The sequence below is a fragment of the Schistocerca americana genome, chromosome 9, assembly GCF_021461395.2.
Source record: "Schistocerca americana isolate TAMUIC-IGC-003095 chromosome 9, iqSchAmer2.1, whole genome shotgun sequence".
Classification (NCBI taxonomy): domain Eukaryota; kingdom Metazoa; phylum Arthropoda; class Insecta; order Orthoptera; family Acrididae; genus Schistocerca; species Schistocerca americana.
In genome coordinates, this window is record NC_060127.1 from 2,657,474 (window position 1) to 2,683,758 (window position 26,285).

Genomic DNA, 26,285 nt, shown 5'->3' on the forward strand with positions numbered 1-26,285 from the left:
GCAGATTCACCTGTTGTGACATCCAGCAGTCATTTCTGCATTACTTAGAGGAGTGCTTTTGACCAGGTCAGCACGTTGCTACATTTTCCGTTTATAAAGCTTAGTGTAGTTGTAAAATTGGTCATTTCCACATCGCAGATAGCAGTTGCAGCTATAACCAGTGGAACACGTAAATGAGTGAGTGTGTGCCGGCAGCTGCTGCTGGAGCCGTGCGTGCGGCGCCACCTGGGTCCTGACGTGCCACCCATCAGCTGGCTGGCGCGCAACACCAGCTTCGTGCTCCAGAACGCGCTCAGCCCCACTACTCTGCCGCGCGCCTACTTCCCGGACGTCGCCGAGGTGGGCTGCCTCCACTGTCGGCCAGCCAAGCCGCTGCCCCAGGTGGGTCCGCTCTATACGTACCACACCTCTCTGCAGCGCACTGCTCGTGTCTCGTGTGAGCTTCCCAAGGTATTTGATTGCATACATCATTTTACACTCTGAGAAAAACTCAAGTTTTTTTTGGAATTGACGGCTTTGCACACAACCAGTTAGAATCGTACTTGACAATCAGAATGAAAAAATTACGCTTAGTCATTCAAACACTGTTGGAAAGGTACGAAATTTTGGGTACTGGGGAGAAATCGCAAAGGAGTCCCACAGGGTTGACTTCTGGGTCCACTGCAATTCCTTACATGCGTGAGTAATCTTCGACTCAACTTTCAACATGCAGAATTGGTACTTGTTTGCAGATGATACTAGTGCTGCAATAAGTTCCACTAAAGGCAAAACAACATAAGAGATAGTAAATTATATTATCCAGAGAACTATTGTGGTTCTCTGAAAACGGACCTTCCCTTAATTTTGAAATAACACACTATGTTCAGTTCTTTACAACAAATAGTCATACCAACAACTGACCAGAGCATGAATAGTCGTCATTAAATACGGTAGAATGCTTCAAATTTTTGGTTGCACATATTTGTGATAACTTGAACTAGAATAAACATAAACCTGAGTTTTGGAAGCAATTCAGTTCAGCTACTTTTACTCTATTTATCAGTGCTGATCTTGAAAACAAACGAATGTACCTCCTTGCATATTTTTATTATTTCCACTCAATAATGCCTTATGGAATTATTTACTGTAGTAATTCATCATTGAAAGATAAAATACTGATTGCACAAAAGTCACCAGTAAGAGTAATATGTGGTGTTCACACACAGATGTCCTCTTCTAGGAGCTAGGCATTTTATCTGCGTCACCACAATACATATACTCGCAAATGAAATTCGTCATAAATAATCCACCACACTTACAACACTAGAGGAAAAAATTACCTTTATTATCCATCATTAAAATTGTCAATGGATGAGAAAGGAGTTCAGTATGGGGCAACAAAATTTTTTGATCATTGCCCAATAATATAAAATATCTGATAGGTAGCAAAGAAAATTTTAAAATGAAACTAAAATCACTTCTCCTATACAACTCCTCGCATATCTTGAACGGTTTTCTATTTAAAAACTAGTAACCTGTAGAAAAAACTTATGTTGAGGCAGCATCATGATTAGTACTCAAAATTAATGTGTTCTGAGCACTATGGGATTTGGCATCTGAGGTCATCAGTCCCCTAGAACTTAGAACTACTTAAACCCAACTAACCTAACGACATCACACACATCCATGCCCGAGGCAGTCAAATGTTTTGTGTGTTTGGTGCATGGTGTTTATGAGTCTGAACGATGAAACAGTGATCCGTCTGTGCCGTCACGGATCTTATGTAGTTACTGAGTTTTGAATGTATAACTGAATACTGAATTCCGATCTAATCAGGCGAGGACGTAGAAAAGAATCTTGCAAATTCGTTGGTCCATATTCCCCGGCATGTTCACACAATGTAACAAAGTCACTCTTAAGAGAAAGAGCTCTTATATGTATATATAACATCTAATACTGAATGACATACTCCTATTAAATTAATAATACAGACCCAGAACCTTTTAGAAAACGAGAAGGTGAATAAATAAAATGTGAAAAAGGCAGAATGTAAACAAAAAACTTTGGTATCTCAATTCTCTTCCTCTATCCACTACACTATTTTAAAATTCTACATAGACAGTATGTGTATTTTACATTATGTGATCCCTTGAAGACATTAATCGTCGCTATATTATTAACTGACATTTGATTACGACAGGTCCTAACAAGAACAAAGCGTTTTTCATTCACAACTGGCCATTAAAATTGCTACACCAAGAAGAAATGCAGATGATAAACGGGTATTCATTGGACAAATATATTATACTAGAACTGACATGTGATTACATTTTTACGCAATTTGGGTGCATAGATCCTGAGAAATCAGTACCCAGAACAACCACTTCTGACCGTAATAACGGCCTAGATAAGCCTGGGCATTGAACCAAACATAGCTTGGATGCTGTGTACAGGTACAGCTGCCCATGCAGCTTCAACACGATACCACAGTTCGTCAAGAGTAGTGACTGGCGTATTGTGAGGAGCCATTTGCTCGGCCACCATTGACCAGACGTTTTCAATTGGTGACAGATCTGCAGAATCTGCTGGCCAGGGCAGCAGTCGAACATTTTCTGTATCCACAAAGGCCCGTACAGGACTTGCAACATGCGGTCGAGCATTATCCTGCTTAAATTTAGGGTTCCGCAGGGATCGAATGGAGGGTAGAGCCACGGGTCGTAACACATCTGAAATGTAACGTCCACTGTTCAAAGTGCCGTCAGTGCGAACAAGAGGTGACCGAGACGTGTAACCAATGGCACCTCGTATCATCACGCCGGGTGATACGCCAGTATGCCGATGACGAATACACGTTTCCAAAGTGCGTTCACCGCGATGTCGCCAAACGCGGATGCGACCATCATGATGTTGTAAACAGAACCTGGAATCATCCGAAAAAATGGCGTTTTGCCATTCGTGCACCCAGGTTCGTCATTGAGTACACCATCGCAGGCACTCCTGTCTGTGTTGCAGCGTTAAGAGTAACCGCAGCCATGGTCTCCGAGCTGATAGTCCATGCTGCCGCAAACGTCGTCGAACTGTTCGTGCAGATGGTTGTTGTCTTGCAAACGTCCCCATCTGCTGACTCAGGGATCGAGACGTGGTTGCACGATCCGTTACAGCCATGCGGATAAGATGCCTGTCATCTCGACTGTTAGTGATACGAGGCCGTTGGGATGCAGCACGGCGTTCCGTATTACCCTCCTGAACCCACCGATTCCATATTCTGTTAACAGTCATTGGATCTCGACCAACGCGAGCAGAAATGTCGCGATACGATAAACCACGAACGCGATAGGCTACAATCCGACCTTTATCAAAGACGGAAACGTGATGGTACGCATTTCTCCTCCTTACATGAGGCATGACAACAACGTTTCACCAGGCAGCGTCGGTCAGCTGCTGTTTATGTACGAGAAATCGGTTGGAAACTTTCCTCATGTCAGCACGGTGTAGGTGTCGCCACCGGCGCCAACCTTGTGTGAATGCTCTGAAAAGCTAATCATTTGCATATCACAGCATCTTCTTCTTGTCGGTTAAATTTCGCGTCTGTAGCCCGTCATCTTCGTGGTGTAGCAGTTTTAATAGCCAGAAGTGTACATCTACAATGCACCATTTTCTTGAAACGACATACTTTCAAAAGGCACTGGTTATAATACGAAACCAACGAAATATGGAAGTTCTTTAACCACCAGACATGACTTCTGCATCATTTTAATCCACCATATCATAGCGATAACGACAAATTATCGGGCGATCGTCAGCGTCCTGGTGTTTTGAATAAGTATATATTCACAGAACGGAAGTAATAATATGAAGTCCACGAAATATGGGCTAGAACTGTATACGAAGAAATCCAGTAAGGCTTCTCCCAGATCCTGCTCGTGACGTAGTCGTGACGTAGGTCGGCTAGGCCTTCAGGAGGCCCAAAAGAGCTGTACTCTGTAGCAGCTGAGCCACATGGAGCTCACTGGCATTCCAAGGTGCAGTCTTAAGTCTGTCTACAAGCTGTTCAGAAGACATCATTTGATATGACAGTTCTCGAAACATTCACTCTCATTATGCATAGCCGGCCGGAGTGGGCCGGCCGAAGTGTCCGTGCGGTTAAAGGCGCTGCAGTCTGGAACCGCAAGACCGCTACGGTCGCAGGTTCGAATCCTGCCTCGGGCATGGATGTTTGTGATGTCCTTAGGTTAGTTAGGTTTAACTAGTTCTAAGTTCTAGGGGACTAATGACCTCAGCAGTTGAGTCCCATAGTGCTCAGAGCCATTTGAACCATTTTTTTCATTATGCATACTCGTGTGGGAAATTTTCGAAATGCGTCCTGATAATTTAAATTCTGTGATCTATTATTGAGTCTTTTAATATACACCGGGTGCTTATAATTAAACTTTCCCTATTTAACACGCTATAATACAGAAACTAACCACTGTACGAGTACCAAACTTGGTAGCATTAATGTCAAGGACACGGGGAAGAGAATTAATGCAGAACCAATTCAATTGAAACAGTTTTAACGTGCCGCCACGGTACATCGTACCGGTACCACTACTGCTGCAAAATGGGCTCAGCATGGCGCCTGTCAGTGTCCAGAACAGTCTGAAAGCGCAGGACTGCATTCTGCACTGCAGGACGAAGCATTTCCGTAGGTATGCTGGCTACCTCTCTTGGTATGCTGCGCTTCAGCACATGTGTGAATGTTCGCCTGGTAAACCCTGTCCTTCAGGTAGCCCCACAACCACACCAGTTGGAAACGATCGGCTGATAATTTGATCGTTTCCAAATGTGTTTCGAAGAAGCGGGTGAACTTCAGCGATTTGCGGTGGGGCCCCATCTTGCACGAAAACTGTTGAGTTCATTGCGTCCCTCTGCTGTAGGTCAGGTATGACATGCCGGCGAAGCGCACAGTATCGCTGGCTAGTCATACTGCACGTCTCTGGTCCCTGAGTGCCAACCTGTTCAATTAAGAATGGGCCAGTGACGAATGTAACCGTGAATCCACACCGTTAGGGTAACACGTTGACCATACAGAGGAACTTCATGTACCGTGACTGTAGGTGAAGATCTCCGCACTCGGCGATTCTGTGTATTCACTTCTCCTGTCAGAGAAAAATGAGCTGTATCTGTCCATAGGATGGTCCAGGGCGAGCTCTTGTCAACTTCAATGCTTGTGAGAAACTAGAGAGTGAAGTGAACACGTCGTTGTGCGTCATGTGGTGCAAGCTGCCGTTCAGTAGGGATCGTGCACAGATACCACTTGAGAATGGTTCGAAACAACTTCCGTGCAGTGGACCACGGGACCTTCAACTGTCGTGACACAGCACGGGTACTGCCTGACGATAGCAACAGCGATTTCATGAATCACCTGTGGTGCAACCAGTTGTGGGACTCTTCCTGGAGCGAAACACAGTTCTCCACTTAACTCGAGCTTCTTCATCGTGCTCCGCACAGCAGGTGGAGAAAGAGGACCCTTCTGTAGTGATCCTTTCAGCCGACGATGTTCTCGAAGTGCAGCTGCAGCATTACTGTTGCTTCGATAACAGAGCTTCACCAATAAAGCCCTGCTCTTTTTGTCTAAGCTCTTGTTGACACGTCAATAAGTGCACTGTGACTGGTCAGGTGTGTGAGACTGCAAATCACAGCAACTGGTGGCCATAGTTGGAACTGGAAGGTGGAACTGTGAAGCAAGGAAATCCTGCACCCCATAGTCTGGAGATTAATGCTACCAAGTTTGATATTCGTACGGTAATTCGTTTCCGTGTTATAGCGTGTTAAATAGGGAAAGTTTAATTATAACCACCCGGTTGGCAGCACCTCCTTGACTTTAACTACAAGCTGCGCCAGCAGTAGAACCTTCATCGCAGGAGGGAAGAGCCAATGGCTTGTCCCCCTCAGTAGGACCTCGTGAAGGACGGGAGATGCAGGAGACGTCGATTCCCACGTTATCCCACACACTCATTCTGAAGTACGGAACTACGAGAGCAGCGTGTGCTGAATTCGCTGGTGCCGTTACGGTTGCAGGACCTCGAGGAGTTCGTGAGCGGGTCGCCGTCTGGCTTCGTGCTGGTGAGCATGGGCTCCGGCGTCAGGGCTGCCAACATGCCGGCGGAGCTGCACCGGCTGCTGATGACCGCCTTCGGCAGCCTGCCGTACCGCGTGCTGTGGAAGCACGAGGCCGGCCCGGGCGGCGAGGGGGTGCCGCAGCTGGAGCTGGAGCTGGAGCTGGAGGGACCGCCGCGACCCCCACTGAACGGGACGGCCGGCTCTGGGCTGGAGCTGGAGCCGGGCCTGAGGGTGCCGGGGAACGTCATGCTGAGGCGCTGGCTGCCGCAGCAGGACCTGCTGGGTAAGGCGGCGCTTCTCTCACCTAGCTGACGAGCAGTTCCCACAGTGGCCGAGCACACAGAAAGTGTCAGCCTGAGGCGGGAGATACTAGCCAAGTAGCAACCCAGTTGAAAGCTGAAAGCGAAAGCAGGAAAGTTTCAGATTGACTGTCGGTCTTCTGACAATAATTTAAATCTGACTAGGCAATATTAACCTAATTGTTTTTCTTGTACCCTTGTCCCACATCGGTGCAGGGCCTGCTCGGTTATTAACGGATTTGGCACAGTTGCCAGACGGCCCTCCTGTCGCTACTCTGTAACGCCCTCCCCACTCGAGGATGGAATACGTGTCTCCCTCCCCCCCCCCCCCTCCCAACTGACTGTGTTATTCGTGTGAAAATGAGCACAAGTGCCGGCCGAAGTGGCCGTGCAGTTAAAGGCGCTGCAGTCTGGAACCGCGAGACCGCTACGGTCGCAGGTTCGAATCCTGCCTCGGGCATGGATGTTTGTGATGTCCTTAGGTTAGTTAGGTTTAACTAGTTCTAAGTTCTAGGGGACTAATGACCTCAGCAGTTGAGTCCCATAGTGCTCAGAGCCATTTGAACCATTTTTTGAGCACAAGTTTCCTAAGTGTTTGCAAATCGTGTAACTGAGATGGGACTTGGGTAACAGCCCGATATTCACGTAATGGGACATGGGGAACCACCTAAACCCCACATACAGGCTGGCTGCCACACTGATACTCAAAATTAAACTGCCACACAGACAAGATCTGGGGCCCGTGCACGTACCCATACCAGAAGTGGCGCCTTTCCAAACACGACTATCCAGGTGAGGTAGGCAGTACATTTTAATAATTATCTTGCCATAGTATTGGGATGCAGACACCACTAACAGCAAGGACGGTCGCCCTGACCCGGGATGGTGTGTGCAGCCCGATGTATTGCGTAGCTACAGTAACGAAGCAGTCACGGAATTAGAAGAGCTCAGATAAAAAATACATTCTTTACTCAGTAGTACGGTCACACAGCGGTCGACGGCGGTCACTTGACGGAACGCGTCGACTCTCGGGCAGCAATCGCTGCCTCGGCAAAGGACCGGGCGGCGGCGTGTCCGGCTGTGGCAGTGCGGGTACACCGGGCAGACTGAGTGAAGTGGCAGCGGCCGGTGGCAGCCTCACACGTGTGAGCCTGTCAGCAGGTGCGTGTGTGTTCGTGTGCGCGCGCGCGCGTTGGACCTCTGGACAGGTCTGTGGCACGATGGCTCACAGCCCCGAACCCGATATCCCTCGGTGGCGCCCACAGACTGGAAGAAGCCTCCGTGTAAACTGTCCACTCTTTGCGACTCCAGCTGGAGCCCCAGCATCAGCAGGTCTAACAGTGGCTCGTTGATCAGAAGCTAGCGGGTGAGGCAGCCGGACGTGAGCGGCGCAGACGGGGCCCCGCACTGGAGGGCAGTACGTCTCGGTGTCGGCAGCAGCGGAAGGCGAGGGACTGCCACGGCCTGGGCGACGCGTCTTTGTGACTGGCCGACCCGCTTTTGTTGTGGCAGGGCCCCACCTGCTGTCTGGTAGGCGAGCCCGGTGGCGCAGCGTCAGCGCACAGCGGGAGGCAGCTCAACTCACTGCTGCCGCTGTACGAGTGTGAGGACGACGTAGACAACTAGACAGAGATAAAGATCGAGTGCAAATGGGCTATGAGAAGCGGTATGTTCCTCCTGCAGTACTACAGAAGACAGGGAAGTAGCCACTGCGCGCGATTACCAACAGCGGTGCTGACGACGGTGTTCGCTCGCGAGACGGCCCCGCAGTACTGTCGAGAGGGGAGAGCGTCGTGTTCGGCGCGCGGCTCTGGCGCGTCCTACTGCACCTGCAGCAGCAGCCTGTGAAGCAGCTGCCACTGCAGTGGCGCAGCGAGCTGTCACAAGGCGATTACTTCGAGAACAGCTCCCTCAGAGCCAGGCGCCCTGCAGCGTGCGTTCCTTTGACCACAAAGCACCGGCAGTGCTGTGAAGCGAGAGCTCATTGGAGGACAGGGTGGACGTCTCATGAAAGCTGGTTCTGCCTCTGGTGCCAGTGGTGACCGTAAGGAGGAGGATAGTTGAGAGCCTGCGTGCTAGACAAGCTAGACAAGCTGTACCTCGAGTTGTGGTCTGGGGTGCGAGTTCGTATGACAGCTGAGGCATTCCCGTCGCTATCCCACGCATCCTGAGTGGAAATTTGTACGTCAGTCTGGTGATTCGACCTGTTGTGCTGCCATTCACGAACAGCATGACAGCGGGTGTCTGCCAACAGGATAACGTGCGGCCACGTACCGCTGTTGTAACCCCACACACTCTGCAGAGTGCCGACGAGCTGCCTCGGCCTGCTCCATCACCAGCTCTCTCTCCGATCGTCCACACGTGGGACATCACCGGACGACAACTCCAGCGCCGTCCACAAACAGTATTACCGTCCTGTATTGAACTATGAGGTGCAACAGGCACGCAACTCCATCCCGCAAGCTGACACGAGGAACCTGTTCGACACAATACATGCACGTTTGCATGCGTGTATTCAACATTCTGGCGGCTACACTGATTATTAATGTACCAGCATTTCACAGTTTACGTTTAATGTACAAGCATTTCACATTTACAATGGCTTATCCCGCACTTACGTTAACCTATGATCTTGTAGTTTTGATCACTTAAACGTGTTACCTACTCAAAAGTATTCCAAAAAACCTGATGCCCTACAGTAATTTTTTTTTTTTTTTTTTTTTTTTGGTGTTGCGATTTATTTGCTATGATTGTATTTTTAAAAAATCACAACGCATTTACTTGAAGTGTCTTACTTTGAGATTTTGTTGAAATGTTACTGCACAGTTGCAACTTATGCCTCGTCACAGATTTCAAATGGCTCTGAGCACTATGGGACTTAACTGCTGAGGTCGTCAGTCCCCTAGAACTTAGAACTACTTAAACCTAACTAACCTAAGGACGTCACACACATCCGTGCCAGAGGCAGGATTCGAACCCGCGACCGTAGCGGTCGCGCGGCTCCAGACTGTAGCGCCTAGAACCGCTCGGCCACAACGGCCGGCCACAGATTTCAGCCTAGGTCTTCAATTGTGATATCAAAGTAATACCGTCTTCAAGAGATTGATGTGTCACATCAGATTTGTTATGCCATATATGTCAATAGATAACAGTGGTTACTTAAAATCGTATCTACGAGAACACGCTCGGGCTCTGGCAGTGCACAGTGCACCCAGCCGCTCAGCTGATGCAGACGTGAGACCTGCTTTGCAGTAGTCGGACAGTGTCTCGTTTGGCTGCCCAGCGAACAGCCGGTGTTCTTGCGACTGAAGTCAGTACATGGTGCCAGTGCACTGAGTGGGACATGCTGAACAACTTAACTCGATGTGTACAAGTAGGCGGATTACAAGTGTGCGCTGGAACGGACCCGTGACCCACGGTTTCAAAGGTGATGCAGACGTGATACCTCCTTTGCAGTAGTCGGACAGTCCGCACACACTTCGCTGCAGACCGAAAATTTGTTCTGCACGTTTTCTTTGCTTCCATTTTCGGCGTTATTATGACACGAATTTCCGGTCCTCTTTCTCAGCTATTTTCTAACCATTTTTCTCTTTTTCGTTGTTTACTGTAGCTACAGCTAATGTAATTGCGGCACGCGCTTTGTTTTGGGTGTTCGACATTTTAGCTTTGTGAAATAGTGTTGCCAACTGAAAATATTGACAATGATGTTGGTGGTTTGTGGGTTGATAGAGTATACTGAAGGTTTGACAAATAAGTGCAGTTGATAAATACTGAACGTGCGCAGACCCCTTAGCACTTCAAATGCAAAAATATAACAACTAATTCGTAAGTTATATCGAAAACTAATTATATTCAAACAGTGACAACTACCCAGCAGTGACAACTGTTATCAGACAGTGACAACTGACAGGCACTGACAACTGTTATCAGACAGTGACAAGTGACAGGCAGTGACAAATGTCATCAGGCAGTGGCAACTGTCATCAGGCAGTGGCAGCTGTCATGAGGCTGTAACAAGTTACAGTGAAGTGAGTGCTGTGACAGTTCCGAGTCACTATGCTACGCCCCTCTTCTGCGGAACATCTCGACTGTCATCTCTCAACTGGCATAAAAACTGTTTCAGGCAGATAGTTTTCCCACGAGGATGTCGAAGTCCTCAGCTGGCTGCACGCCATGATGTTGGAGTCCCTCGTTACACGATGTACAGTTCTCAGTCCCATATTGCCACATACTTAGTGGAGAACTGGAGACACTAGGCTGGTGGATACGGTCTCCACTCGGCTGCAGTGAGTAAGACAGAGGGCGAACGAGCTCCGCACAGATCGAAGGAGCTTTCCAGGGATGTGCGGCACTGCCTGGCCTATTAGGCTTAACGCTGCCGCATGTCCGGCTCAGGTGTCTTCCGTTGTGAGGTTGTGTAGAGCACAGGGACCTCGAACAAAGCGATATATTTATCTAAAACTTCGTTCCAACACACCAAAATGATGTTCAATAATACATATAATTCTGATTAGCACTATGCTGACATTATTTTGACACCTAGATAAATCTCCTCTTTCACTCTGGGGCATTAATAAATGTCTCAGACATGAATACACGCAGTCACTCATAAAACAGAAACCTCTGCACTTTTCTTTGAGCATCTGGAAAATTGCCGACGTTCTAACAACTCTCTCCCATCTTGGCCTGATCTCCGATAATCATCAAAAAAGTCCCTAACACGTCCGTTATGATCAGTAACTAATTGAAGCTGAATGGAAAAATTATTTCTCCTGACAATTCATATAAGAGTTGGAATCGTTTTGAGGTCTACGGTATCGATTCTGTGTGATTCGTCGATTACACCTACCCGACCTGGCATCCCATTTGCCCGGAAATGAGCCTCCGTTTTTTGATCTTTCTTTAGCAGACGACTCCTTTATCACTACGACGGCTAAAATTGATAAACTACCTCGCTGTTTTCATCAAGAGGCACAAAGGACCAAAGCAGATGTTAAATCTGTCTGCCATGTCCCCGCAACCTCCCACTTTGTGGTCATCAGACGACAAAAATGTGAGTATATGCTGTAGTGGTTGTAGTTTTCCACTTGGTCCACCTGATAATTAAAATAAATAGAATTTCGGAATAACTCTGCCAAGTTCTCTGCCACATCACATCGCACACGAAAATGTTCCACACATAGTCTCGCTGTACTCCGTCCCCACAATCTGAAATACACTGGGGTGACAAAAGTCGTGGGACGCCTCCACATATCGAGTCGGAGCTCCTTTCACACGGCGTAGTGCAGCGTTGGCTCAACTGGTCGTTGGAAGTCCCCTACACAAATACTGACTCGCGATGCCTCTGCAGCCGCCTTTAATTGCGAAGGTTTTGCCGGTGCAGGATTTTGTGTACGAACTGACCTCTAGATTACGACACACAAATGTTGGATGGGCGGCCAAATCATTTGCTCCAACTGTCCAGAATGCCCTTCAAACCAATCACTCTGGAACCGCGCGACCGCTACGGTCGCAGGTTCGAATTCTGCCTCGGGCATGGATGTGTGTGATGTCCTTAGGTTAGTTAGGTTTAAGTAGTTCTAAGTTCTAGGGGACCGATGACCTAAGCAGTTAAGTCGCATAGTGCTCAGAGCCATCTGAACCATTCGAACCAATCACTAACAACTGTGGCCCGGCGACATGGAGCACTATCATCCATAAAAAATTCCACCCTTGTTTGGGAACGTGAAGTCCATCAATGGCTGCAAATGATCTCCAAGTAGCCGAACATAACCGTTTCCACTCAGTGATCGCTTCAGTTGGACCAGAGGACGCAGTCCATTCCACGTAAACACAGCTCACAGCGTTACGGAGCCACCACCAGCTCGCACAGTGCCTTGTTGACAACTTGGGCTGTGCGCCACACTCCAACTTTACCATCAGCTCTTACCAACTGAAATCGGGACTCATCTGAGCAGGCAACGGTTTTGCAGTGCTCTAGGATCCGACCGATACGGTCACGAACAGAGGCGATGTTAGCAAAGGCACTCGCGTCGGTCGTCTGCTGCCATAGCCGACTAACGCTAGAATTTCGCCGCACTGTCCTAGCGGATACGATCGTCGTACGTCCCACATTGACTTCTGTGGTTGTTGCTTGTCTGTTAGCACTGACAATTCTACACAAAAGCCGCTGCTTTCGGTCGTTAAGTGAAGGCCGTCGGCCACTACGTTGTCTGTGGTGAGGTGAGAGGTAAAGCCCGAGATGTGGTACTCTCGGCACACTCTTGACACTGTGGATCTCGGAATACTCACTTCCCTAGCGGCTTCTGAAACGTTGAGAGGCACCCACATGCCTTCCTCAAACTGTGTCATCAAGCAGACAGGCCTGCAAGATGAGTAGTCTGCCAAGCGAGTGGATTTATTCTTATTTATCGCAAAACATCAATGACTGATTATGAGCTCTTTTACTCACAATTAAGATACAAATTATTCTCATGTTTGAACATTACGCAACGGAAACGGATAACGCACATCTGACTATTACTAATTTACATAACTCTGATTGTTCACTACGCACTGGCAATACCACATTTTCTTTCTTACTCAACGGCTTTGATCAATACGTGGCCATCGCACTGAATATGAATGGCGCACACATTATAAATTCTGGATATCATGACTACACACTATTCGAAGAACAAGGCCACCAATCTTTTTCTTTTCACTATCTTTTTTATTCAGATAAATTCTATTATGATTCACAGATAACCTAAACACACCATTATATTTTATACTACAATTACACATGAGAAACTCCGCTCAGTGGGCATGGCTTTACATTGGTGATTCTCTATCTTGTGGTCTCGTAATTCTTTAACGCTACAGTGCTCTTTCTGCATAGGATGGTGGATCTTGTGCTATATCTCACACTTCGACTCTCACACCCATCATCACGAAAATTTACTCCAGACCGAGCGGTACAAAAAGGAACATGCATAACCCACTGCCTCTGAACCTATCTTGCTACTCTCCCATGCAAACCACACATACTTAAATTACCTGAAATACATCACACTGGCAACATAGAATACATCACAAAGAATAGTCACAACGTTAGAATCACTTCACTTTAAACTTTCCCACTTCAATTAGTATTCATCCCAGTTTCACACGACACTGCCCCACTTCGTAACTTTTCTTTCCTACTACGAACTGTGGAGGATATGTGCACGTCTTCCTGTGCAATGCAAGCCAAGTGGCGTTGCTGGATAGACGGCTGACTCACCTTGCTTCTCTCTCAGAGTATTAAAGTTTGAATCTAGCGTCACATGGAACCATAACACGCGAGTCCTCAACTGATACCATGGATGAGTACTTTGAGACTCACACAGTACTCACCACGTGGAAGTACTCGTCTCTAATTTCAAGTCCTGCACACGCCATTTCTTAAATATTTCCAACTTATAGTACACACGCCAGTAATTCAGCTTAACTTAAGCAATCGGAAGTATTTCAACTTATTGCTACACGTGGTTTCATTGTGACCGTTGGTCACTTCCGAGGATTACTACGATCCCCATAATATTACCTGCCTGTCATTTAATTCTCCCCACAAAAGTTCCTGAAATAGAGAAATTATTATTCCAAACTACTCTTAAGTATTCCACATGCATAACATTCTCTCCACTCTTTTGTCTTTACGGAGCACACCTAAAACAGGTCTTACCAACACAAGATCCAGCGCCAAAGTGCTGAAACATGGCCGTTCTTCAGGTCACCTCGCACCTCCGGCGAGGTGGGGGAAGACCATGCTACCCATTGGTCAGCCACATTTCAGGCCCTCAAAGCTCAGGTAAATTTCATTTCTTTGGTTCCACCAAAGGTGACCAAAGGACCGTCTCAAAGATGATCATATATTGCACATTCACTATTTGCGGTTAGCAGACGACCATACATTCATTCATTTCGCAGATCTCACCAAATTGGATATAGGGATTTATTTTGTGCGAGTGCACATGTGATCAATTAAATAAATTGTCATTCTTTCCTACACTGGTATCCGGCTTCGGTGTATTAAGTGAGATTGAGTTATTATTACAAAAAATATGTTGTTCTGACAAGAATAACGAAGAATGTTGTACCCATTTTCAATGTCGGGCGGTACTGTACCCTTTCAATGTAATGTCTCATGCGTCTAGTTCCAGCTACCATTCCACGGTCAGAGTCTATTAAGACCTGTTGTGCGGCCATAATCGCGTCGGACGTTCTCCCACGAGCCACCCGAGTACAAATGCCGGCTCCGCCAACGCACTGCCCTTTTATATCTTGTGTATGTGATACTACCGCCGTCTGTATATGTGCGTATCGCCAGCCCACGGCTTATCGTCTGAGTGTATTATTGCGCTGGCTGCACTGTAGCGGAGGCCCGCCCAGTACGCTCGCTCTTTTGCCCGGTGCGCAGGGCACCCGCGGCTGCGCGCCTTCGTGGGCCACGGCGGGCTGCTCAGCGTGCTGGAGGCGGGCTTCCACGGCGCGCCGCTGCTGGCGCTGCCCGTCTTCTGCGACCACGACGCCAACGCGGCGGCCGCCCGGCGCGCCGGCTTCGCGCGCGTCCTCCAGCTCCAGGGGCTCACCGCCCCCGCACTCGCCGCCGCCGTCCGCGCCGTCGCCACCGACCCCAGGTGGGTGCCGAGTTGTTTCGTCCTGTCAAACGTGCCCAGCTGTACGGAGTCTGAGACACAGTGTTCGACTGTACGTCTCCCTGTAACTGGCCATGATCTGTAGCCGTCACCACATTGTTCCTCTCACCACCGAAGGTACTTCGAAATAAAGTGGGCACGTACGGTCTAAATAAGTCTTTTACTGTAGTTACAAAAGATGGTTTGCTGGCTGTGAGTGCAGAAATGAGGGGTAACAACAAAAAAGAACGCGCACTGCCAGGATGGTGTCTGTACCACTGAGGATACATACAGTTGCCTCATTTTTCGGGCCAGACCTTTAGGAGTGTAGCCGAGGCTGAATAACGATTTGAATATGGCCTCCCTAAGGAGATACTCGTTTCTAGTCACATTTACAGTACACGAGAGTTGTAGTGTGGTTCGCTACACATCACAAAATCCGTGTCAGAGCAGTCAACCTGTGGTCAGAAGTACTGAGCGAGGTGGCACACTGGTAAGACAGATACTGGAATTACATTCAAGAGGACGCTGGTTCAAATTCCAGATGTACAGTCTCCATTATTTCCCTAAATCACTTAAGGTACATGTTGGCATCGTTCCTTTACGAGGACATGGACAATTTGCTACCCTTTCCTGTCCAGGTTCGACCTTATGAGCTTGCGACTGACACGACATTAAAAGCCCTTATCTTCCTTCTGTGAAGGGCAGAAGCCAGAAAAGCATAAGAGATTTCAGCCAGCTGAGGTAACTCACAAATCGAGGAAAATAAGAGTGCAGCAGACTCGTAGGGACGGCATTAAGGCTACGTCGGTAGAAAGGAAAGAGTCCTGCTATAGGCGTACGCCAATTGGTACAGAAAAAGCTAGGCCTAGAACACCAAATCACAAGCATCGTGAAAGCTTGCGCCGAGCATCCGGCAGAGAAAACGTAGGGGCCTTGCGTACAGATTTTGTTGGCGAGAGTAACTACTTGCTGTAGGAGGAGCAGGAAAGAGCCTGGCTAACAACTTAGAATACGGCATTCAACGTGACCTGGAGAAAACAGGAGCAGTGACAGCACACACTCGCGTGGAGTTTGTCGAAGTTTTGCAGCGACATGACCAGCCCTCGGTTAACACGGCTGTTAGCAGTGTCAACAAAGAGCTGGGAGAGCTGCTTTTGACTGAAACAAAGGTTCATATCTGAGCCGTGGCTGATGTTGCGACCTGGCGATGGGGATACACTAATAATGGCCCGCACCTATGTAGGAAGGGGAAGGAAAGATTAGCTGAGCATCTTGCACAAATTGTAAGGGGGGGCCCAAGCATACAAGGCAAAATCCCTGCGACTACTGGAACCGACGGGGCACACTTTTTAGGTTATCTTACAGTAAAATAAAATTACTGTGTTTCATCAGAAGATTAGAGAACTGGAAAAACAACACAGATGAGCTTATTGAATGCCCACAAGATGTGGAAAATTCTGGAGGGATAGATGCTCTGTGCCTCTCTGAACACCATGTAACCACAGCTATGGACAAGTTAAATATCAGGTGTTATAGACGTACATCATTTTCGTGTAGAGTTAACCTGGAAAACATGAGGAGTTGCAACATATGTAAAAGTTGAAAGCAAAGTCAAAAATATTGGAACAAATAGTTTTTGTGTTGATCAGAACCTAGAACCACCTGTTTGTGAGCTTTTACTGCAAAATACTTCCCTGGTAATTGTAAAAGTTTTCTGATCCCCTCTAGGAAACTTTCAGCTATTTATGAAAAATCTAGAGGAATTATTGAGCTGCCTATCAGACAAGAAGACACAGTAGTGTGTCGAGATTTCAGTGTTGATTTCTTAAACGATATGGACAGGAAAAATCAACTAGAGTTGTTATTAGGGTGTTTAAATGTAATTTCAGTACACAGTTTTCCAACTCGAGTGCAGCAAAATGGCAGGACACTGGTCGATGACATTTTTACAGACAGTACTCAGGCCAAAGCAATGTCTACCCAATTGCTAATGGACTATCTGATCATATTGCACAGTTCATCGAAGTAAACAGTACGCCACCTTACAACCCAGAGTCAGATCCAAAGATCATGAATACGACATTTTGTAATGATGTGGAATGTGTCAGTTTAACATAAGATATCTTTACACGATATAATTAATTTTTTTACAGTTACTGCTTCATATCTAAAAATTCATCTACTGAGTAGAAGGAGTCGTCATTTAGAAATTCTTTTAATTAGATTTTAAATTCTGGTTGGCTATCTGTCAGACTTTTAAAGTTATTTGGAAAATGGCCAAAGACTTTTGTGGCAGCATAATTCATCCATTTCTGTGCCAAAGATGTAACCCAGAATAGTGAAAATCATCCTTTCTTCTTGTGTTGCAGCTATGCACTTGGCCATTATTTTCTGAATTGGGATGGATTAGCAATAGCAAATTTCATAAGTGAATATATGTATTGTGAAGGAACTGTGAATATCGCTTGTTCCTTAAGTAAATGTCTACAAGGTGTTCTTGGGTAAGCTCCAGCTATTATTTTTATTACACGCTTTTGTGCAATGGATATTTCTTCGCTCAATGATGAATTATACCACAATATGATGCTATATGAAAGCAGTGAATGAAAATAGGCATAGCAGGATAATTTACTCATATGTTTATCACCAAAATTTGCAATAACTCAAATGTTCCAGCATATCATCAATGTGTTTCTTCCAATTCAATTTCTGGTCAATCCACACACCCAGGAATTTTTTGAATGTTGTGTCTCAGCAACGGACTTCTGTTCAAAGTTTATATTTGTCATTGGTGCTATGCCATTTACTAAACAGAATTGGCCTGTTAGTGAGAACAGGGTGTAATGTTTTAAGATGAAGCTAAAAGGGGTGGTATGGGATGAGATATATGTAGAAAGACATTCTAATGTCAAATTCAGTTTATTCCATGGTAAATTTGTGGGTATATTTGAAGGCTGCTTTCCTAAAAATTACCCAAAAGATCTGTTAGAAAGCTAGTAAGCCATGGATAACTGAGGACATTAAAATCTCCTCTAAGAGGAAAAGAGAAATTTATGTAAAGGCCAGAGTAAGTCAATATCTGATATTACTTGCATACTACAAAAAATACTACAGTGTTTTAAGGAAAGTTATTAAAATGTCCAGACGTATGCATGCCCTGACAGAAATAAATAGTGCAGATAAGACGATAAAAACTATAAGGATATTGTCAAACAGGAGACAGGAATGCCAATTAGTGTACAACATTCCATAACAATTAAACTAAATGACTGTATTTTGACTGATAATTCACAAGTTGCAAATACTTTTAAAGTTTATTTTCTAATGTAGCAACAAATATAGGATTAAATGGCTCAGTTCAAGAAGAAGTAAGAGAATATATTAAACATGTGATTCCACAAAACTTTAAGCTTCTAGAAGTACCACCAACAACTCTCACTGGAGTTAATAGTTATAAAAATTCTAAAAAACAAAAGCTCTTGTGCGTTGATGGAATTTCAAACAGATTTCTGAAAAGTTGTTCCAACTTAATAACAGGTACTTTCTGCAGACGATACCGGTATTATAATAAATCCCATTACAGAGAAATAAACGGAAGAGTTAGCAAAAGATATTTTCCAAAGAATTATTAAGTGGTTCTCTAAAAATGGACTCGCCCTAAATTTTGAAAAAAACTTACTACTTTCAGTTGTGCACAACAAATAATCATATTAAGAATTGATGTAATACTTGATCAGGAGTTAATAAGTAGGTTAGAATGTTCCAAATTTTTGTGTTACATATTGATAACAACTTGAACTGGAAGAATCATAATACTGAGCTTCTCAAAAAATTAAATTCAACTACTTTTGCTCTTCGTGTAATTGCTAATCTTAGAAATGAACGTATCAACCTCCTGACATATTTTGTATATTTCCACTCAGCAGTGTCGTAAGGAATGATATTCTAAAGTAATTCATCACTTAGAAAGAAAGTATTGATTCCACAAAAGCGAGCAATAAGAATAATGTGGTATTCACACGCGGACGTCATTTAGACACCTCTTCAAGGAGCTAGGCATTTTAACTGCGCCATCACAGTACACATTACTGCTAATGGAATTCGTCATTTCACAATTTTTACATACCTACAACATTAGAGGGAAAAACAACCTTTATTATCGATTGTTAAAGCTGTCAGTGGCTCAGAAAGGCGTTCAATAGAAATTTTTGATCATTTACCCATAGCATAAAATGTCTGACAGCTAACGAAGCGAATTTTAAATCTAATTTAAAATCATTTCTCCTGGACTAATCGTTCTACGTAATTGAAGAATTTCTACTTAAAAAACTGGTAGCCAGTGAAAAAAATTAAAAAAAGCTTATGTTTAAGCGTAGTTGCACGAGTAAAAAGAAAATGATAATGTATTCATTAATGTTAACACTAATCGTGTATAGATATCCTGTAAACTGACTCGTTCCACATAATTTCGATAAAATATACGTTCAAGTGATCTAGAGAAAGTGTAACTAACTCCATCTTGGCTCTATAAGCGCCGCCCTAATGTTCCTCTGCAGAGTAGTCTTGGCCCCTAGCCAATTACAACTGTTTCAATATCTTTACTCCACAAAGAATAAACGTTTGCCAGAATGAATTTTCACTCTGGACTGGAATCTGCTCTGATTTGAAACTTCCTGACACATCATAACTGTGTGCCTGACCGGGACTCAGAACGTGGGAGATGAGGCACTGTTGGAAGCAAAACTGCGAGAGCAGGTCGCGAGTCTTGCTCAGATGGCTCTGTCAGGGGAGCACTCCCCTGCAAGAGGGAAAGGTTCCCAGGTTCGAGTGCTGGTCAAGCACACAATAAAATTTTAATCTGCCAGTTAAGTTCCAGTATGAACCCTTTGTCAGGATGACCAGAGTCTGACTCCAGTTTTCATTTGTACACGTTTCCTGTTCCACTGTCTTCTACTAACCTTGAAGGAATACCTACCTGGTGTCTGCATTCACTCCGACGCCATTTCAACAGACCCATGTTACTGCTCTTTTCCATCTAGACTTCTCAGTGAATTTGGCAGTATTTCACTATTTGTGAGACATGACTTTTTTTTACAGGTACCGGGAGGCTGCTTACCGTCAGTCAGTGCTCATCCGGGACCAGCTGACACCCCCACTGGAGAAGGCCGTCTTCTGGACGGAGTACCTGCTACGCCACAAGGGCGACACAAGGCACCTGCAGTCCGCCGCCAGGGACATGGCCTGGTGGCAGCTTTACTGCCTGGACCTCGCCCTGGTCGTGCTGGGCCTCCCTGTCCTCCTGTGGGTTGCTCTTTCTAGGCTCTGCCACTTGCTGCTTCACTCCAGGCACGCACTGGCCAAGAAGCTCAAGGCTCACTAGCTTCGTCTCAGCTGGTGTTTTGTCCAGTGACAGCTTTCCTATTTAGGCCTCACGCTGGGCCTCCCTACACTACGCTGCATTGGGTCGCTCTCTCCAAAGTCTGCTGCCTGTTGCTGCTCTCCAGCCACATTCTGGTCAGAAAGCTCAGGCAGTTGTCAGCTCTATTGCCTTGACCACATCTTGTTGACAGTGGACCTCCTTGTGCTGCTTTGGATCAGTCTTTCCATGGTCTGATACGTGCTGTTATATTCCAGGCACATGCTGTCCCAAAATCTAAAGCTCTCTAGCTTCATCCCAGCTACAGGCCTTACCTGGTGGCAGTTGTCCCACCTGGTCCTCGCCCTACTGACACTGATCTTGTTGTTGTGGGTCGCTCTCTCTGTCTGCCATCTGCTGCTACACTCCAGGCACACCCTGAGCAAACAGATCAAGGCTCACTATCTTTGAGATAACTAGCGTCCTCATTCGTCGGAATCTCTACAATTTTGACCTCATTCAGCTTCTACTGGGTGCCATTGTTCTACTGTGGGTCACTCTCTTCAAGGTCTGACACCCGATACTACACTCTAGATAAACCCCAGCCAAAAATTCGAGGTTCACTATCTTCATTGTAGCCAGGAATCTGGCCTACTGGAGAGCTCCATTGCGTAGACCTCACCCTAGTCACCCTAGTCACACCTGCCCTCGCTGATCTCTGTGGGCTGCAGTCTCAAAAGTCTGCTACCTGAAGCTACTCCCCACATACACCGTGTCCATAAAGCTCAGGGTTCTCTAGCTCTGTTTTTGCTAGGGTTCTTGCTAATTTACATAGTGGCTCGACCTCATTCTACTCTCAGTGAGCCTCCCTGACCTACTGTGGGCCACTCTGTCCAAAGTCTAGTGCCAGCTGGTACTTTCCAGGCGCACCCTGACCAAAAACCTCAAATCTCACTAACTTAATCACACCTAACTGTCCTTGACCCAAACATTTTTCTTTGAGTCATGAGTCTTATGACTGGTTTTATGGGGACCACCACGAATTCCTCTCCTGTGCCAATCTATTCATCTCAAAGTAGCGCTTGCAACTGTCTTCCTCAATTATTTGCTAGATGTATTTCAATATCTGTCTTCTTCTACAGCTTTTACCCTCCACAGCTACCTCTACTAACATGGAAGTTCTTCCCTGATGTCTTAACAGATGCCCTTATACTTTTCAGTGTTTTCCAAATACTCCTTCCCTCTCCGATTCTGCACATAACCTTCTCATTCCTTACTGTACCAGTTCACCTAATTTTCAACATTAGTCTGTAGCACCACATCACAAATGCCTCGAATCTGTTCTGTTCCGTTTTTCCCACAGTTCATATTTCACTCCCATACAATGCTGTGCTCCAAACGAACATTCTCAGAAATGTTTTCCTCGAATTAAGGCCTGTGTTTGATACTAGTAGACTTCTCTTGGCCAGGAATGCACTTTATGCCAGTGATAGTCTGCCTTTGATGCCCTCCTTACTGCATCCGTCACTGTTTGTTTTGCTGCCTAGGTAGCAGAATTCCTTAACTTCATTTACTGCTTCACCATCAATCCTGATGTTTCTCGCTGTTCTCATTTCTGCTACTTCTCATTACTTTCGTCTTTCTTCGATTTATTCTCAATACAAATTCTAAACTTTTTAGACTGTTCATGCCATTTAGCAGATTACGTAATTCTTCACTTTCTCTGAAGACAGCAATGTTATCAGCGAAACGTTTCATTGATATCCTTTCACCTTGAATTTTAATTCCTCTCCTTAACCTTTCTTTTATTTCCATCATTGCTTTTCGATGTACAGATTGAACAGTAGGGACGAAAGACTACATCCCTGTCTTACACATTTTTAATCCGAGTACTTCGTTCTTGGTCGTCCACTCTTATTATTCCCTCTTGGCTCTTGTACATATTGTTTATTACACATTGCTCCCCATAGTTTACCCCTATTTTTCTCAGTATTTCGAACATCTTATACCATATTGCTGTGACGAATTCTTTTCCCAGGTCGATAAATCCTGTGAACTTGTCATGATTTTTCTTAAGTCTTGCCCCTATTATCGAATACATCAGAACCGCCTCTCTCGTGCCTTTCCTAAAGTTAAACTGACCATTATCTAAAGCAGCCTCAGTTTTATTTTCCATTCTTCTGTATGTTATTCTTGTCGGCAACTTCGATGCATGAGTTGTTGAGCTGATTGGGCGACAATTCTCGCTCTTGTTAGCTCTTGCAGTTTTCAGAATTGTGTGGAATGATATTTTTACGAAAGTCATATGTTATATCGCCAGACTCATACATTCTATAGACAAACGTGAATAGTCGTTTCATTGTCACTTCCCTCAATGATTTTAAATGGTGGAATGTTATTTATCCCTTCTTCTTTCTTCGATCTTAAGTGTTCCAAAGCTCTTTTAAATTCTGATTCTAATACTGGATCCCCTATTTCTTCTACATCGACTGCTGCGTCTTCTTCTATCACATCGGACAAACCTTCCAGCTAATAGAAGCCTTCAATGTACTCTTTCCATCTATCCGCTCTCTCCTCTGCATTTAACAGTGGAATTCTCTTTGAACTCTTAATGTTACCACCCTTGCTTTTAATTTCACCAAAGGTTATTTTGACCTTCCTTTACGCTGAGTCAGTCCTCCCGACAAACATGTCTGTTTCGATGTCTTCACATTTTTCATGTAGCCATTCGGTTTTAGCTTCCCTGCAGTTCCTATTTACTTCATTCCTGAGCGACTTTTATTTCTGTATTCCTGAATTTCCCAGAACATTTTTTTCTTTCTATCATCGATCAACTGAAGTATTTCTTTTGATAGCCATGGTTTCTTCGCAGTTACCTTCTTTGTGCATATGTTTTTATTTCCAACGTCCGTGATTGCTCTTGTTAGAGATGTCCATTCCTCTTTAACTGCACTGCCTACTGAGCTATTCCTTGTTGCTGAATATATAGCCTTAGAGAAATTCAAGCGTATCTCGTCATTCCTTAGTACTTCCGTATCCCACTTCTTTGCGAATTGATTCTTCCTGACTAATCTTTTAAAATTTAGCCTACGTATGATCACTACTGCATTGTGATCTGAGTTCGTATCTGCTCCTGTGTGCGCCTCACAATCCAGTACCTGATTTCAGAATATCCGTGTGACCATGATGTAATCTAACTGAAATCTTCCCGTATTACCTGGCCTTTTCCAAGTATAGCTCCTCCTCTTGTGATTCTTGAGGAGAGTATTCGCTATTACTAAGTGAAATATGTTGCAAAACTCAGCTAGCCTTTCTCCTCTCTCATTCATAGGACCAAGCCCATATCCTCCCGTAACCCTTTCTTCTACGACTTCCTCCACGACTATTAGATTTTCGTCCCCCATTAAGTGCTGCATTACAATATCCTCGTACACTTTCTCTCTCTCTCTCTCTCTCTCGTCATTTTCAGCTTGCGACGTCGGCATGTATCCTGAACTATCGTTGTCAGTGTTCGTCTGCTGCCGATTCTGATGAGATCAACCCCATCAGCGAACTGTTCACAGTAACACCCTCTCTGCGCTACCTTCCTATTCATAATGCATCTTACTCCAGTTATACCATTTCCTGCTGCTATTGGTGTTAGCCTATACTCAACTGGCCAGGAATCCTTGCTTCTTTCCGTTTCACTTCACTGACCGCCACTATATCTAAACTGAGCCTTTGTACTTCCCTTTTCAGATTTTCGATGTTCCCTACCACGTTCAAGCTTCTGACATTCCATGCCCCGACTCGTGGAACGTTAACCTTTCGGTCGTTATTCTGTCTCCTCCTTACGGTTACCTCCTGTTGTCAGTCCACTCCCAGAGATCTGAATGACGACTCCGCCCCCTGAATACTTTGGTCCTCCATTTTCGCTGGAGCTGCTCTCTCCAAGGATCGTTACCTGCTGCTACACCCTCTCCAAGAAGTTCAGTGGATTGATCTGCGCTCTCCAAGGACTCTAACAGTGTTCCACTCTAGGGACATCGAGCACTTTCTGTCTGCAAAGTTCAAGACTCTGCAGAATTGTCATTCCACAGCTTCTACAGCAGTGAACAGTGCGGCAAAGGCCCTAACCCTACATGTACAAAGCATCGATGTTGTTGAAAATAACTTTTCTGTCAGGATTTAATCGAGAATAAGAATAAAAAATGAAATTATTTATTTATTGTTATTTTATGTATCGTTGTATTGCATGTTACGAACTACGTATTTCATTTGCAATAAAGACTGTATGTACAATTTAGATCTGTGTAACACACATTGGGCAGTTGTATACACCCAAGTTCTTGCTGGAGTCAAAAATCCAGAATATCTCTTCAAGAAATAGTCATTACCTTCAAAGATAAGATGTTTCTGTGTTTGTTTCGTATTTGTGTGCTACTGAGTGACCTAGAAAACCTGAATAAATTAATAATTGTTTCCTTTTACCAACCTCCCCCTCCTCCACCCCCCCCCCACCACCACCCCCCACCCCCCGCAGTGGGATAATGCAATTTCTGAATAGGTCAAAAAAACCCGAATCTCGTTTCAAATAGGTACAAGACTGATATAATTGTAGCTGGTAGTGACTTTAATGTACCCTCGATATGTTGGCGAAAATACATGTCTACAGTCGGTGGTAGGCACAAAACGTCGTCTCGAAATATTACATTATTTTATCGTTTGCACATATAGCTTATAGATTAAAACAGTTTGTGGAAGTTTTTATGGTTAAATGGGAAGATACTTACAGATCAAATTCATCATTTGCAAACCATACGGCATTGTCTCATACGGAAAACTGCTTGAAGACTTGCTGCTTGTCTTGTGGTCACTCTGTTTTCGAAATTCAGCGTCTCCGTGTGGCGCCTACGACGCGCACACATCGACGACGTCGGCCCTCGCTCTCCTTCTGAAGGTTTTCGATCGTCGACCGATCCGTGAGGTGGGCGGAGCCAGTCCCCCTGTCTGATGTTGCAGCTGACTCAGCTGCTCAGGGCCGCCAACCTGAGTCCTGCCGGTTGCCACTGCGAGTTGTGCGCCGTCGACTCGACGGGCTGCACGGCGCCGCTTAGCACCCACAAAGCAGCGGACTTGCCGAACGCCGGCAGCAAAGGCTGCGTTCACACTGCCGGCCGGGCCGAGCCGAGCCTGGCCGGGCCGCCGCCCGCTTCGATATCAAACACATGGTTTTGAATTGCGGTGTTCACACTGGCGGCCGGGCCGCGCCGACACGGCGTAAGCCTCCCGGAGCCGAGCCGACGACATTCCGAGTGTTTAATGTTGCCGGCGCGAGCCGACCGCAGGCGCGAGCCTGTGGAGCAGCACTACAGCTTCTGCAGTACACGCATCACTCGTCTGCCTTCTGCTTTCTTCACAAGTGTGACTGCACACATCTTTTATTTTAAGATGTTACCTCACATTTCACAGTCAGTGAGGAAAAATTACGTTTATTATAATGATACATGCGAAATTACTTTTATTTCATTTATTTAATCTACCGTATTTACATTTAACTTTGTGTTCTGTTTCGAAATTTTGTCTTGAATATTCTGCAGCACATACTAAAATGTATAATGATTCATTCTGTAGTATGAACAAAATTTTTCAGGATAGTTTTTAAGTTCTTCATGTAAAGAAAAATACTCTCCTAAATGTCTGTCGCTATTTATGGGATGAATCCATAACCTCCTAGTTCTTCTGTACTTCAAAACTCGACGAGTTACAGCAGATTCAAAACAATACGAATAAAAGAGTGAAGACATTGTTCTACAGGACAGCACAGACTAGCTAAAGGCGAGCAGCTGTTGGCTGCAGCTGCGTTTTCTACTGACTTGCTTGTCAGCTGTCGAAGGGTGGGGATTTTTT

At 45.5% G+C, this 26,285-nt stretch overlaps 1 protein-coding gene across 1 annotated transcript in view; it reads left to right on the forward strand.

Annotated features, from left to right (window-relative positions):
• LOC124551186 (UDP-glucuronosyltransferase 2C1-like) overlaps positions 1–20,420 on the forward strand; it is a 123,008-nt gene extending 102,588 nt beyond the window's left edge. Inside the window, exons 7-11 of the mRNA XM_047126174.1 lie at positions 196–381; positions 6,040–6,221; positions 6,312–6,364; positions 14,821–15,040; positions 20,138–20,420. Of these exons, the coding sequence (XP_046982130.1) occupies positions 196–381; positions 6,040–6,221; positions 6,312–6,364; positions 14,821–15,040; positions 20,138–20,420 (924 nt within the window). The remainder of the gene's footprint in view (positions 1–195; positions 382–6,039; positions 6,222–6,311; positions 6,365–14,820; positions 15,041–20,137) is intronic.
• Positions 20,421–26,285: the final 5,865 nt, after the last annotated feature.